The sequence below is a fragment of the Grampus griseus genome, assembly GCF_964374135.1.
Source record: "Grampus griseus genome assembly, chromosome: 9".
Classification (NCBI taxonomy): Eukaryota; Metazoa; Chordata; class Mammalia; order Artiodactyla; family Delphinidae; genus Grampus; species Grampus griseus.
The window spans coordinates 44,582,818-44,599,899 of NC_139003.1; the positions used below are offsets into that span (position 1 = coordinate 44,582,818).

Genomic DNA, 17,082 nt, shown 5'->3' on the forward strand with positions numbered 1-17,082 from the left:
TTCGGCAATATCTAAACCCAGAATCATTGCAACAGACCAGAGTATATCAGTTCACACTGGAATACACTGATATTCACCAGTGCAACCATCCTAATTATGTCTCATTAGCTCTGCATTCTTATTGGTGGGTATTTGTGAAGTACTAGTTTGAATAATTTGAATACTACCTCTGACCAAAGCAAGTTGTAAAACTGAGTGATCCAGCAAAACTTAAGTGAATTTAATATAAAAAAAGTCAAACTAGTTACTTGAAAAATATAGTTTAATGAACTCTGTTTATGTACTAGCCTTATATATTTGTGTTTTTTATTCAGCACTATCTTTACTATCTCAAAGAGAGAGTGAAATGTAATTGATTTAGAATCACGGAACATCTCAGGTACAGGAACATTCTGATTCAGTGGAAACTTTATAATTATAGCCCATAGTGCCATGCTTTTTTGCTACTCCTGTTTTTGAGGATTCTGTAGGTTAAGAAAAGATTGTAGTTGATGTAGCTTAAGTTACATAGATTTAGTGTTCTATTATATTTTCATTTAAGGACAGTTTTTAAAATATTGTTGTATTATTTTATCATATTTTATTAATGTTGAGATACATTGCTCTAAGACAGTGGTATTATCTCACAAATAAAATATTAACTTATTATTAAGGGCTCTCAGTTAAGCCCATCAACCCAAAGACAACATATGTTTAGTATCCTATGTCTTTCTAGGAAAGCAATTTAATATCTGATAGATTCTATTTGGAAACATAAGTGCATTAGACTTTTAGGACCTTTATAAATGAATGTATTACCAGGTATTTACTGCATTTCAAAGTGGAAAAATATGGAATTCCACTTTGGGCAGGCCAAATCAGCTACTGATAAAGCAATTCTCCTGCAAATAAAGCTATAAACTATGGACAAAATACAAAGACACAAATAAGCACAACCTCCAATGACGTGAGAGCCGTAGAGAGTAAACAAAATCACACAAATTTTGGAGATGTGTTAAAATTTGGAGAATCTGACAGGATGAGGTGAGTGAGACGTTTTGTGTCTTTACTCTGAAGGCAGTCTCAGTCAAGGCAACACTAGATGGATAAAGCTATATTTATACAAAAACCTCCACTATGTTTCTGGCTAGAGAAACCAGTGTAGGAACTACCAGAGCTGCTAGCAAGTGAATTAGAACTCCATGAAAGAGATTGCCAAATAAGGGAAAACTTAAATTCTGCGACAGTCTCAATGACAATACAAAGAGCAGGAAAATGTGACTTGTTTGCAAGGGAAAAGACAATCAACAGATGCAATCTCCAAGAGGAACTATTGTTGGAATTATCAGACAAGAACTTTTAAAGCAGTTATTATATTTATGCTCAGTGAGGTAAAGGAAAATATGCTTGTAATAAATAAAATACAGTAAAATTTAACCAGTGAACTGACAATATAAGCAAGAGCACACAGAAATCTTAGAACTGAAAAAGTAAAATATCTATATTGAAAATTGACTGTATTGGCTTAGTAGCAAGTTGGAGAGGACAGAAGAAAGAATTCAGTGAGCTTGAAAAGATCAATCCAAATTATCCATATTGAAGAAGTAGGAGAAAAAAAAGATTTTAAAAAATGAGCAGTTTTAGGGACCTATGGGACACTTTCAGGTGGTCAAACATAGGGACAACTATAGTCTCAGAAAGACAGGAGAGAGAGAGAGAGAGAATGAGACACAAAAAATGTTTGAAGAAATAATGGCTGAAAACTTTCCAAACATGGTGAATGAGATAAATTTATAGATTCAAGAAACTCAGCAAACTTAAACAGGATAAATTCAAAGAAAAACATACCTGCATGCATATTATAGTCAAACTGCTAAGAGTCAAAGATAAAATTAGAGAAAAACGACTCATTACATTCAAGGGAACAATTTGATTGACTTTGGACTTTTCATCAGAAACCATGGAGGCCAGAAGGCAATGGAATAATGTCTTTAAAGTGTTAAAAGACACAACAACAAAAAAGTTGACACAGAATGCTATGTCCCATGAAAATATCCTTTAAAAGTGAAGATGACATAACATTATTTTCAGATGATGGAAAACTACAGAAATTTGTCACCAACAGAGCTGCATTTTAAGAAATGCTAAAGAGCTACATGATGACAGTATTTCGCTTAATTTATTTAGGTCCTCTTTAATCAGCAGTGTTCTGTAGTTTTCAGTGAACAGGAGTTACACTTACTTTTTAAAGTTACTACTAAGTGTTTTATATTTATTTTATTTATTTTCCAATGGTTTGCTGCTAGTCTGTGTGTATGTGTGTGTGTGTGTGTGTGTGTGTGTGTGTGTATATAGATATATATCTATATATCTGTATCTATATCTCCATCCAAGGCATTCAATGGGGAAAGGTAAAGCTTTTCAACAAGTGGTGTTGGAACAAATGGATATCAATATGAAAAAAAGTTTGAGTATTACCTCACGCCATACTAAAAATTTACCTTGAAATTGATCATAGACCAAATATAAAAGATTAAAATGGTAAGACTTCCAGAGGAAAACAAAGTCCTTGGGGTAGTTGGAGGTTTCTCAGATAGGACCCCAAAAAGCATGAAGCATTAAAAAAATTGTATTAAAATTTAGATTAACATACAGACACTATTATATATAAAATAGATAACCAACAAGGACCTGCTGTATAGCACAGGGAACTCTACTCAATATTCTGCAGTAACCTATATGGGTAAAGAATCTGAAAAAGAATGAATATATGAATAAGTATAACTGAATCACTTTGCTGTACACCTGAAACTAACACAACATTGTAAATCAATATACTCCAATGAAATTTTTAAAAATTATATTAAAATTTAAAACGTTTGCTCTTTGAAAGACACTGTTAAAAAAAAAAAGCAAGGTAGGAAGTAGAAGTTATTCACAACTCATATATCTTACATATGATTTGTATCCAGAATGTATAGTGTACTTCTACCGCTCAATAAGAAGAACACAAACAACTCAAGTTTAAAAAGGGTAAGGTCCGTGAATAGACATTTTTGCAAAGAAGACATACAGATGGCCAGCAAGCATATGGAAAGATGCTCAACATCGCTAATCATCAGAGATGCAAGTCAAAACCACAATGAGATATCACCTCACACCTGTCAGAATGGCTATCATCAAAAAGACCACAAATAACAAATCTTGGGGAGGATGTGGAGAAAGGGAATCTTTGTACACTGTTTGTGGGAATGTAAATCAGCGCTGCCACTGTGGAACGCTGTATGGAGGTTCCTCAAAAAACTAAAAATAGAATTACCATATGACCCAGCAATTCCACTCCTGTGTATATATCCAAAGAAAATGAAAACACTAATTAGAAAAGATACATTCTTCCCAATGTTCATAACAACATTATTTATAATAGCCAAAATATGGAAGCAACTTAAGTGTGTATCAACAGACAAATGGATAAAGAAGTTGTGGTATATGTATATAATACTACTCAGACATGAAAAAGAATGAAATCTTGCCATTTGCGACAACATGGATGGACCTGGAGGGTCTTATGTGTAGTGAAATAAGTCAGACAGAGAAAGACAAATACTGTATGATATCACTTATATGATAGAGGTAGGAGATTAAGAAGTACAAGCTACTGTGTATAAAATAAATAAGCTACAAGACTATATTGTACAACATAGGGAATATAGCCAATATTTTATAATAGCTTTAAATGGAATAAAAATTTTGAATCCTTATGTTTTACACCTAAAACTAATATAATATTGTAAATCAATCATAGCTCAATTTAAAAAAAAGAGGGGGAAGGGTCTGAAAGAGGCATTTCCCTAAATAAAGATATACAAATGGCCTATAAGTACATGAAAAGGTGCCTGACATCATTAGTCATCAAAGAAATACAAATGAAAAACACACTGAGATACCACTACATATCCCTTAGAATGGCTGAGATATAGAAAATCGAACTTTCATACACTGATTGTCAAAACATAAAGTGATACAAACCACTTTGAAAAATTTCGGTAGTTTTTTAAATAAAGTTAAACACTCATCTATCTTATAAACAAGCCATTCTACTCCTAGGTATTTACTCAAAAGAAATGAAAACATATCTACACAGTGACTAGTACATAAACACTCATAGTTTTATTCATAAGGGCTCCATACTAGAATCGAATAACCCAAATGTCCATCAGCTGGTGAATGGATAAATTAATTGTGGTGTCCTCGTATGATGGAATACCATTCAGTAGTAAAAACAAATGAACTATTGATGAACAACTATGTGGATGAATTGCAAATCATTATGCTGAGTAAAGAAGGCTAGAAAAATAAGAGTACATTTTGTATTTTATATGTGTGTGTGTGTGTGTGTGTGCGCATAGGCAGATACATATAAGTGTGTATACCTACTGTCTAGTTTAATATATATGTGCATGTACCTATGTACTCTACATATATGTGTATATACACATGCACATATATATCTGCTTTATGCCTCTCTAGTTTGCATTTTCTAGTTATATATATGTATGAGTACATACACACACACATATATAATAAAACCAGAAAGACATAAAGCAAACTATCTAGACATAAAGCAGATCAAACGTTGCCTGGGGCCTGTGGGTAGAGGAAGAGGTGAGCTGCAAAGAGGTTTGAGGGCGATGGAAATGTTCAGAACCACGACTGTGGTGGTCCTTCCAAAAGTTTTACTCAACTGTTAAAACTAATTGAAATGTGCAACTTTTAGGGAAGCAGTTTATTCTATGCGAATTCTACTTTAATAAAGTTCTTAGAGAGAATAAAAAGATCAGTGTTTGGCAGGGGTTCAGGAGCAAGAGGAATGAATAGGTAGAGCACAGGGGATTTTAGGGTGTTGAAACTATTCTGTCTGATACTGTTAATGGTGGGAACAGGCGAGTATGCATTTGCCAAACCTCATAGAACTGTGCAACATGAGAGTGGACCCTCAGGTAAACTATGGACTGGAGTGAATGTAAGGTATCGATATTGGTTATCATTTGTAACACATGTACCGCATTAATGTAAGAGGTTAATATTGAGGGAAACTGCAGTAGGGGAGCGCGTATATGGGAGCTCTCTTATACTATCTTCTCAGTTTTTCTGTAAACCTAAAACTGCTCTAAAAAAGTCTATTAAAAAAAGTGAAATACCTGTATCCAACATGTACTTTGGATTATCAGTCCCCCTCCTAGGATTAATTTCAAATTAATTTTTTCATAAAACTTGAATTCTTAGAGAAAGGAATGCTTTACTACACTTTCAGTTTCTTTGGAATTTTTCCTGTGAGTTAATTTTCCAAATGATATGTGCATTCCACATATTATATTCCTAATAAATGATATCATTAATCTTTAAGCTTCCTTTATTCCTCATAAAAAAGTCCGCCTAAAAGACTCAAGTTAGATTTGAAATGTCACAAGCAATTAACTAATTTTGGTTAGAAATGGCAAAGAATAAACTAATTTTTCTTTCCATTTTTCACTTCTATCCTTGTTTCTCCATGGGGTGTCCCTGAAAGGGAGTTTCGGACCTTGGTAATTGAGATGGTGATGGCTACGGATATGTCCTGTCATTTCCAGCAAATCAAAGCAATGAAGACTGCTCTGCAGCAGCCAGAAGCGTGAGTGGGCCTGTGACATCATGTGTTTTCATAGGTGTTTGACCTTGTCTTTGTCCATGTCACTGTACCTTTAAATTTTATCTCCTTCAATATGACTTTATTGAGTGATCTCATAAAATAATGATGCTTGGAGAAGAAAGCATGAGAATTGTACCTATCAAAGATATATTCTCATTAGGGTTGAAATAACAATTTGCCCCAGTAACAATTTGCCCCAATTAGAATTTAAAATATTTCCGTCAGAAACGAAATTTTGGAAGGTCCACTCAATGCAGAGGCAACAAATAAAGGTCAGTGAGTGACTCTTGGATTCTTGTTGTCTTTTTAATGATGGCAGTCATTCCAGAAACGGTTTTGAGTCAGTTTCTGAGGTGTCCAGTTCAATAAACATGGAGACCTTGCTGATGAAAATCCCAGTTGTAGGATGAATTGATGGTTTTCCCCTAGTTCAGCTGCAGTGGGGTTTGAGATGGGAGAATGGAAGGGATTTTATGTTTTTATTTTATTTTTTTTAATTTTGAATTTTATTTTATTTACTTTTTATACAGCAGGTTCTTATTAGTCATTGATTTTACACACATCAGTGTATACATGTCAATCCCAATCACCCAATTCATCACACCACCACCACCACCACCTGCGGCTTTCCCCCCCTTGGTGTCCATACGTTTGTTCTCTACATCTGTGTCTCTATTTCTGCCCTGCAAACTGGTTCATCTGTACCATTTTTCTAGGTTCCACATACATGCGTTAATATATGATATTTGTTTTTCTCTTTCTGACTTACTTCACTCTGTATGACAATCTCTAGATCCATCCACGTCTCTACAAATGACCCAATTTCATTCCTTTTTATGGCTGAGTAATATTCCATTGTATATATGTGCCACATCTTCTTTATCCATTCATCTGTCGATGGGCATTTAGGTTGCTTCCATGACCTGGCTATTGTAAATAGTGCTGCAGTGAACATTGGGGTGCATGTGTCTTTTTGAATTATGGTTTTCTCTGGGTATATGCCCAGTAGTGGGATATATATACCCAGTATGGTAGTTCTATTTTTAGTTTTTTAAGGAACCTCCATACTGTTCTCCATAGTGGCTGTATCAATTTACATTCCCACCAACAGTGCAAGAGGGTTTCCTTTTCTCCACACCCTCTCCAGCATTTGTTGTTTGTAGATTTTCTGATAATGCCCATTCTAACTGATGTGAGGTGATACCTCATTATAGTTTTGATTTGCATTTCTCTAACAATGTTGAGCAGCTTTTCATGTGCCTCTTGGCCATCTGTATGTCTTCTTTGGAAAAATGTCTATTTAGGTCTTCTGCCCATTTTTGGACTGGGTTGTTTGTTGTTTTAATATTGAGCTGCATGAGCTGTTTATATATTTTGGAGATTAATCCTTTGTCCATTGATTCGTTCACAAATATTTTCTCCCATTCTGAGAGTTGTCTTTTCGTCTTGTTTACGGTTTCCTTTGCTGTGCAAAAGCTTTTGTTTCATTAGGTCCCATTTGTTTATTTTTGTTTTTATTTCCATAACTCAAGGAGGTGGATCAAAAAAGATCTTGCTATGATTTATGTCAAAGAGTGTTCTGGAAGGGATTTTAAAAAATGGTGATTTGTTAAAAACTCTTATTGAGGTTCTGTAAGTTGGTCATCATGTGTTTGGATCCTTTGGGTTTACAGAATTGAAAAGCCGAAAGCATTATCCCTGATGTTGCACACGGCAGACATTAGCCATCCAGCAAAAGCCTGGGAGCTCCACCATCGCTGGACGATGTCACTCCTGGAGGAGTTCTTCAGACAGGTACCTTGTTGCTCTGCTAACCACGCCCCCACTGCTGTCATCCATGGACATATCCTGAATTTTATATTTCAGCAACATTGTGATAAAGACTATTGCGATTACAGTCATCTTCTTTGTGGAGGGAGGGTTCACAGCTTTTTTTTTTGGTCTTCTGGTCATGTGATATTTGAGTCTCACCTAAATTCTGATTCTCGGACTGTTATGGTATTTCTATCCTATGCAAAAAAAAAAAAAAATGCATTTCCTTGTGGCAGTCTTTTGTCAAAATGTCAGCTGATGAATGCTTTTACTTTTTGAGGGGGTGAATGACCAAATGGCAGTCGCTTTAACTCGCTTCTCTGTTATAATTGGCTGGATTGTTCCTTTCTAGCAGACAAACCCATGTTGTCAAGTTCCAAAGCCGGGTGGGGCAATTTGAGGTCAAGAAATCACTAGAAGCTACTGTTCCAATTATATTTAAACTTAGTACATCCTAAGACACAGGGTTGTGTTTTCTACAAGAATAGTGAGAGTCTTTCATGAGGATACATTGCTTTGAATTTTTTTTAAAAAAAGGTGCATAGAAGTAGAGAAATAAAAAGGTAAATAAATGCATAGCCCAAGACTGCTGTCTTCTCAAACCCAGACATGTGTGCTAAGCTCATCTCAAGAAGAGCTGCCATTAAATATCTGCTTTGAGATGTGAGGTCCTGAGGTTGAAGGCAAGATGACATGTAGATTATGGGACCTGAATTACAGTTAATTCATATTAATACAGTTAATTCATTAATTCTTGTTAATTTACTGAGGGTGGTTACAGTATGGATTCAGAGACCTCTGAGATTCCATAAAACACTACATATTAACACCAGTCTCAACTTTGTCCTCTAAACTGACAAGACATGTACTCTTTCACTGGTTACTCAGATTTTTGGAAGCAAATTACTCTTACTCTTATTCTTATGATTCTAGTTTGAATGGAGAAATTATAGAAGGCATTTCTGTGTTTGTTTTTTTCCTTCTGAAGCTGCACACAATATCCAGTAACAACGTGGGACTAGAGTTAACAGCATATTAGGCAAAGTTCAGAAGGCCCTTTATTGGAATTTTTATTCCAACGGGTTTGTGGTCTGGAACTAATGAAATCACTCCTCTGGTTCCCAGTGGTCTCATCTGTGATTTGTCTTTTGGAAGGTGGGAGGATTTAAAGGAAGGTTGAACCAGATTTTTTCCTTAGTGTCCTTCCCACATTAAATGTTCTACAGTTCCTTCATTCTGTCCAAGGGTGCACATCAACACGTGCACACACGTGTGCCCCCTTAAGCTGTTCTATGAATACGCCAGCAGGTACCTTATTCAGCATATGGCTGTTTCCCTTACATGGTCATTGCTTGGCCTCACAGAGTAGTTCTCAAGGGGAACCGAAGGGCGTGAGAGGAACTAGAGCTGTACACATGTGGCCATGCTGTATATACAAGAATGACTGCAAAATCATCCTTAATCGAGGGCTGATTTTGAGCCATTTTTCCAGAGGTTACTTTTCTAATATTAATGAAAGAATTTTCTCCAAATCTCCACTTCCCTTATCATATGCTTTTTTTGATTATTGCTTTTGTAATAATACTCCCTATAACTAGGAATATTTAATCTATAGCCAGAGGTAAATCATCACTAACTCATATAAGTTTGAGGTATTGAAGTGATTCCTTTTTTAAATTGTGAGAGAGTGAATATGAGAAATTACTTAAATATGTGAACATTTTTTCCCATTAAAGGAAAGCTTGTTTGCACAAACATAAGCTTGAATTGAAAGAAAATGTACCAGAGGCAATGTGAAAATAAGCATATTGAATTTCTTGCCAATTGGGAATGGAATGTTATCTCACTGGACTGGAACTATTTTTTAGCAATTATGATTCAGTAAATTATTTTTATTGACTTAATGTTTTAACCCAGATGCCATAAGCCATGGTAAGTAACCCACGTAGGAGAAATGTTGCCTGAGTTCTTAACTATAGATTTTAAATTGGACAGTTCAAATGGGAAATCTCAATGGGACTGTAGAATCGTTGAAAAAATTACATTTAGAAATTGGGTTATATTTCAGAATAAGGGCATATAGCCTCAGTGCTGATAGACCAGACCTTCTATGCTTTGCTAAAAGAGTAAGTTACATCTTCAGTTTTACAACCATTTTTTACAAAATCCAAGCCACTGCCTCAAGTCTTTTACAATGAAATATTGACTTTAAGGAAGTATAAGTTTGCCTCTTTGGTGAATACATTTTGAGATTCATTTCCTTAGTATTGCTGTATATTTTTCAAACATCTCCTATAATTCTTTTAATTTCCTCTGTGTTTGTGGTTGTTTCCCCGCTTTTATTTCCTATATCAGTGTCTTTTTCCTTTCTTCTGTATGAAATTAGCTAATCATTTGATTATTTGCTAATCTTCAGCTAATCTTTTTTATGTTATGGTGTCAGTTACTGTTTTCATTTTTATTAATTCATTTCTTCTGCTTGAGTTTATTTTGTTCTTTTGCTAATTCCCTGAGTTGGATGCTCAATTCAATTATTTTCGTTCTGCCTGTTTGATATTAGAAAATATAAGGCTAGGAGTTTGTGTTATCATGAATCTCGTAGGTTCTAATATGCAGGTGTTCACAATCCTTCTTTTCTAAATATTCTGTAATTTGGGTTTTGATTTCTCTTTTGCCCAAAAGTTGCTTCAGATGGAGATGTTTGTTTATGTAATTTTCCAGTGGTAGTTTCCTTTGCTTTCTACTTTTGCAGTTAATTTGTGGCTTATTGAAATTTGATCAAAGGATTGTTTTCATTGTTTGGATCTTACTGTGAAACTCGTTTGACACCTACTTTATAATCAATTTTTGTGAATGTTCATGGCTCTTGAAAAGTAGGTTTATTTTCTACTTACAGGGTATAAAATGCAAAGAACACCAAGCACATCCACCTTATTAATTATGTCATTTAGGTATTTTATATATTATTTTAAAAATTTTGATCTATCATGGGCTGACAGGTGTTTCTATTATTTTCATTTTCTATGTGGTATAGTTTTTGCTTCATGCATGTTGATTCTGTGTTATTTGTGTTCTTGGATATTCATAACTGTTAGATTTTCATAATTTACTGTACCTTTATCATAAAGCCCGCTTCTTTGTCTTATCTAATGCTTTTACCTAGAATTCAAATTCGGCTCATTTTAAGAAGAGACTCTTGTCTTTGCACAACTTTCTACACTAAACTTTTCAGAGATGCTTTGATTTGGGTGTGTCTTTTAAACACTGTATATAATTGAGGTTTTTCTATGAGTCAATCTAAGATTCTTTTATTATTTGAAACCAGCCATATTAACATCTATTGAAATGACAGGCATCTTTGCTCTTAGGTGCTGTCATATTTTATATTATGATTTCTGTTTTTGTGGCTTCTTTTTAAATCTTTCACTATATTGGTGGTACCTTCTGCTTTGTTATGTTTTTATTTCTTCTGATGACTTGAAAGTTTTATATTATGTTCTAGTGGCTAACGTGATAAGGAAAACTTTACATCCTCTATTTATTTAGATAGTATCTATTGCCTCCCTGCAATAGTAAACTTCTACGTCCTCTTGCTGCTTCCCCAACACATCATTGTAACTTGCTTAATTCTTGTAGTCTGTTCCTTTGTTATTTAAATAGAGCTCTATTCCTTTATATATCAGGTTTAAATGGTATATTTGCACCCCCATTTTTAACGCGTAAGAAGGACAGCACTTATTCATAACTCCCAACACCTTTCCCGTTTTCCTTTCGTAATATAACTAACTCCTTGCTACTGTTTGTTGGCTATATTATTTCTAAATTCTTAATATTTTCTAAGTGAGCATTCTGTCTCATGTACTATATGCTGTTTACAAAAAACACACCCAAAACAATGTGACCCAGAAAAGTGGAAAATAAACAAATTTGGCAAAGGCATAATTCTCCAGTTGTTCTTGTCCTGGCTCTACTCAGTGCTGCCACTTCGGCCATGGTTGATCCATTCATCTATTGGTTGGTCAAAGTTGTTCCTTGAGTGGTTTCTTCTAGAAGTGCTAAAAACCACATTTTTGTGTGTTTGCAAGTTTTTCTACTGCTGTTATAGTTGGGTCACAGTTTGTCCGGGTAAGACATTTTTTTGAATCAAACCTTCTTTCCCTGAGGCCTTTTTTAGATTTTGTTCAAATGTCTTCCACCTATGAATGTTGTTATGGGGAGGTTGGAGGCCATGCTAGAATTATTTCCACGTCTAGGTGATATGTCTTTTTGCTTATGTGCCCTAAGGATAATTTCTTTACCTGTGAAGCCCGGTGACATTACTAGGATATATTTCAATAACGAGTGTTCTATAATAGCTTTTCTTGGGACCTGGCGTGCTCTTTTTCTGTATAGATTCAAGTTACATTCATTAAATTTTTAATGATTTCCTTTTCCATTTGTTTTTGTTTCCTTCTTTAGGAAGAACAGTTATTCATATGTGGCCTCTCTTGTTTTTCTTCCATGTCTGTTATTTTCTTTTAAATCTTCTTTAACTCTCTGATCAGTGGTATTTTGTTCAGTCCTGAACTCCATGTCCCTTACTGTGTTTTTATCCAGAATAACTCTCCTTTGTTTGGCTTCCAACACAATCTTCATTTATATGATGGTTCTGTTTTTCTTTTCCATAGCTTCCCTGAACTCTGCTAGCTCCTGGTTCCCTAAGCCCTGGTTCTTGATAATTTCAGGAGTTTCTTTCGGATCATGGCAGTATGTTTGGTCATCACTTGGTGGCACTGTTTTTTCTGGTGAATGTTCCCTATCTGTTATTTTTATTTTTCTGTTCCTTTATTTATTTTTTTTCTTTTCATGTGAAGTAACTTTTCATAAGTTTTTTTTCCTGGTAGTGGAAAAGTGGAAAAGTGCTACCTTTTTTTCCTGGTAGTGGAAAAGTGCTGCCTCCTCTTTCTCTCCCCTCTCTTTCTCCCCCCCCTTTCTATCCCCCCTCTTTCTCCTACCCCTTTTTCTCCCCCTGCTCTTTCTACCCCCCTCTTTCTCCTCCCCCTCTTCTCATTCTCCTCCCTTCTTCCTTCTTCTTCTTCTTCATTTTATTATTATTTACCATCTTTGAGTGAAATGCATTATTTTTTGACCAACTATTTGCAGGAGATATGTGCCAGGGAGAAACTGGAACAGCAATATTCTAAGTTCCATGGTTTATTATAAGGCTTCTATGACATGGGGTGTGTGTGTGTGTGTGTGTTAGCCTTTACTTCTTCCTGGTCAAACAGTAGGCAACAGTTGTAGGACGGCTCACAGTTCAGTCTCTGTCATCCACCCACTTTCTTGCCATGCTTGTGTGTTTTCTCATTCAACATTTTCTTCTCTACTATTCCTTGGAGCTAAATAGGGTGCAGAGTAGCTCCTCACACCAGTGCTTACTATCTCTCTGGTTTTCCCATGTAATGGATGTGGGGTACTTTTCCTGTCTGAGTGAACTTTGGAAACCTCTATTCTTCAAGCTTTATCTGAGATCTGCAGCCATAGGCCTCTTATCTGGGCATCTTACCTCACCCCTCCCGGATATTCACAGCATTTTGCAGCCGTTCCTCACGTAGTTTTGATTTGAGATTACAGATTTCTCCTAATATTCATTTGTGTTTCTGTTGTTTGTCATTCTCCTGTTTTGAGAAGATAATTTCTGAGAGGGAAGGGCAAAGATGTCTTTACTATACTTATCTTAAATCCAAAATCATAATAATTTTCTCATACCTCATATTTGTAACTTCTTCCTCTGGGAAAGAAGAATGTACATTGCTGCATTTTGTTCAACTTGATGCTTTTGTTGCCTCCCCAATCAAATACCTTTTCTTCAGTCTACCTGGAAACACTCGCTTGAGATATCACCTAACAGTCTTTTGAAGCTCTTGCATTGAGAGATGCCGTCTGCCCTGTGAACTTCCAATACAGAAAGAACCTTTGTTTCTCTTAATTGGCCTGCTGCTTACAGATAGCTGCTGTAACAAACAAACACCCACATGTATAACAGTACACATAAAATGGAATTTTATCACCCACTCATGTGAAGTACCCACAAGTGTTTCTTGATTGGCAGGTGGTTTACAATAAACAGTGATTTTAGATCCAGACTCTACCATCTACATGGCTTCCATTGGTGCTTATCTACATCAAGCAAGCAGAAGAAGGGAGGACATAAAAACAGAGGCATAGGTGATTTTATAGGCCAGAACTGTGGTGGAAATACATCCCCTCTCCTCCTGTTTTATTATCTAGCACGAACTGGCACAGATTCTGGGAATCGTAGTCTAGCCACATGTGGACCGGAAATGGAGGCGGGGGGGGGGGGTGGTTTGTGAACAACTAACTACCTAATTGCTCTCCCAGCTTGCTTGTGATAAATGTCCAAGTGACCAAAGGAACTTGAGTGTTTCTAACCAAATTCATCTTTTCATTCGTTCAACTAACATTCCTTGTGTTCCTTTTGTAGATTGATTCTGTGACCTTATCAGTCAGTTATCTTAACCCCTACCACAAGAATGATAGTTATTTATTTTCTGGCACTGTCCTGGAAGAAAAAAAAATGAGTTCCTTTAAAAAAAATCCTTTGTGCTGACTGAGACTTTCCCCCTTTTTTGAAAATATTGACCTCTTTGACAAAGAGGAAGGTGTATGAATAATTCCACAAGGGCCAGTAGTTAAAGAGTTGTACAGTATTTTATCAGTCAAGCTGGATTCGCCTGTAGAAGTACATTCTTCTGTATTACTTTCCGCATACTTTTTCCAATTTATAAATGTATCTGTCCTCCAGAGGGAATTCAGGGACCACTATCTTAAAATAGGTTTTTAGTAGTTGGTAGTAATAGTTAATTAAATCCAAAAGATGTAAGTGATGTGTGAATGTGGGTATGGACAAGTCCATGGGATAAGAAGTTGCTTAATATCATGTACTTTTTCAGTAATAAAATCCAAATTAATGCATACATCTTAATAGTCAAGTGGTTAGTGTTCTTCTAAGCCACACCCATTAAAATGCACCAACAAAACAACTTATATCCCTGCTTCATAAGGAATAAGAGGGGGTTTTATTTGTGTTAGCTGAGCTAGCCCACTAAACCAGCTACACAACAACAATTTATGTTATAAATACTCTTCCTTCTCGTCATACTGCCCAAGTAGAAATAGCTTTGGAGTAAGTTATTTTCATCATGCCACTTGAGAGATAGAGCAGCCCTCAGCAAGGCATACTCAGAAACAGAGGGACGATTGTGTCCCATGGGCTGTTCATACAGAAAAGAGTACAGAAGGAACTAAGCCACTTCAGGACTGTTCCTGAGACCCTTGGATGTCCCCAGCGCCCATTGTGACCCCCACTATTCAACTTCCTCAGACGCCCATTCCTTTTCCTTCTTTTCAATAGATCTTAAATGTGCATGTGAACTAGCATCCTTTCTCTTTGGTAACATGCCTTAGAAAGAAAAAGCATTCAGTTTTTGAACTTTGATTGTCGAATTAGGTTATTACTCTTTATTTACTATAGGTTCATTGGCGATATTTATTATAATCAGAGTGTAACAATTAGATGTAACAAGTTCACTAAAAGTTTCTCAGGTTTTCACTTAGATGGTAGAAATATCTACTGGGAAACAATAATTGTTCTTTTAATTTATTTATATACATTTTGTCACTTAATCTTCATCGTTACTTGATGACATAGGGATTATTATCCCACATTTGAATTGAATGTGTGGGGCTTCCCTGGTGGTGCAGTGGTTAAGAATCTGCCTGCCAATGCAGGGGACACGGGTTCGAGCCCTGGTCCAGGAAGGTCCCACATACTGCGGAGCAGCAAAGCCCGTGCACCACAACTACTGAGCCTGAACTCCAGAGCCCGCGAGCCATAACTACTGAGCCCGTGCACCTAGAGCCCGTACTCCACAACAAAAGAAGCCACCGCAATGAGAACCCCGCGCACTGCACTGCACCGCATCGAAGTAGCCCCACTCGCCACAACTAGAGAAAGCCTGTGTGCAGCAACGAAGACCCAACACAGCCAAATAAATAAATAAATAAATTTATTTTTAAAAAAATTGAAATGTGGAGAGGGAATATAAATTTCCTGTGATCACACAGGTGACGAGAGCAAGGCCAGATTCAAGCCCAAGTCAGTAGCCATTAACCTGGGCAGATTCTTTTCTGTTAAATTGAATCAGCACAACTTTGCGGCTCTCAGAAGGGTGACACATTTTCCCTTTCCTCTGGGCGTGTGACTGAAGTATTGCGCTCTGGTTCAGAATGGTTTTTAAAAATCATCTCCATCACTATTTAGACTTTCCATAGCACTTGCTTATTATAGTCTTGTTTTTTGGTGAGATTGAGAACATATTGGCCGGAGAATCATGTTTTATTATTGTCTAACTTGATAAACACAAACAATTACTTACTTTGCTTATTTTTCATTCTACTTTTCATCCTCACTGAGCCCTGCAGTGAAGACCCCAGAAGCACTTACTCCAGCTGTTTATGGCTTTAGGTAGCACTTGGAGAATGAGTCCAAATCAGTCCAATTAGAATTGGTGTCTTAGACACTCCCCACAACTGGGAGGGGCTTGCTGGCTCAAGAAAGGCCAGCACAGGGCAGGTCAGCACAGGGCAACTGGAGAGCACACAAGAATTCTGACTGCTGTGCTGGCTCTAGGCCACAGGACACGTTGCTGTTCTTATTTTCCTTGGGGGACCTGTTGCTGTCTGGTGAGGCTTTCTATACGACAGCATGCACCTTTGCAGTTGGATGGAATGATTGGATCCCGGAGGGCTTCAGCCTCTGGGTGTCTTTTATGCAGAGGAGCAGGTCCCAAAAGGACATATTACATAATGTAACGGAAATAATTAAAATAAAGACCAGTGGCCTTTGTGGCAGCTGGAGTTGTGAAATAAAATCTGGGCAGCTCAGCCTGTTGTTGTTAATTTACTTTGACTTCCTGTTTTTCTAGGGTGATAGAGAAGCCGAGCTGGGGCTACCTTTTTCTCCTCTGTGTGACCGAAAGTCCACCATGGTTGCCCAGTCACAAGTAGGTACGTGTTTGCCAATCCATTGGATGGAACGAGAAACCAGAAAAGAGTGTCTGGAAGTAAGCACAGATGCTCCCAGTGATTCTTCAGCTGGGAACCTGGCTCCATTCTGCTTGCTGTGCTCATGGCTTTGGCTGGTTGAGCTGATGGAGCAGCTCTCCCCATCCTTCTCCCTGGAGTGTAGCTGGTTCCCAGGAAGATTAGACAGTGACACTCTGCTGTCTCCATCATTCCCTGCCAAGAGAAAAAGGGACCTTAACACTAAGGCAATGACAAGAACTAGTGGTGGGAAGCCATGCTATTTCAGTCTCTCCATTCTGCATGCAATACCAGAAGTTTCCTCAGTGATGCTTCCTCTAGCCCTGTTTCCAGGACAGCACCATTTCCTGGATGACCCTACTTCCAGGAATGGCTCTTTTAAAATGTTTCCTTCCCCTTCCTCTTTCCTCCCTTCCTTCCTCCTCTCTCCCTCCCTCCCTCCTCCCTCCCTTCCTTCCTTCCTTAAAAATAAAATTTAGCACTTTTTTTTTGGTAAA

General features: G+C 36.9%; 1 protein-coding gene across 2 annotated transcripts in view; it reads left to right on the forward strand.

The window, feature by feature from the left end:
* Nucleotides 1-17,082, forward strand: part of PDE1C (phosphodiesterase 1C) — a gene marked incomplete at both ends in the record, with an annotated part of 550,586 nt that overhangs the window by 465,800 nt on the left and 67,704 nt on the right. For both annotated transcript variants that reach the window (XM_082661639.1, XM_082661640.1), the window contains 3 exons: nt 5,549-5,650; nt 7,342-7,462; nt 16,468-16,549. In XM_082661639.1, coding sequence (XP_082517765.1) covers nt 5,549-5,650; nt 7,342-7,462; nt 16,468-16,549 — 305 coding nt within the window. The remainder of the gene's footprint in view (nt 1-5,548; nt 5,651-7,341; nt 7,463-16,467; nt 16,550-17,082) is intronic.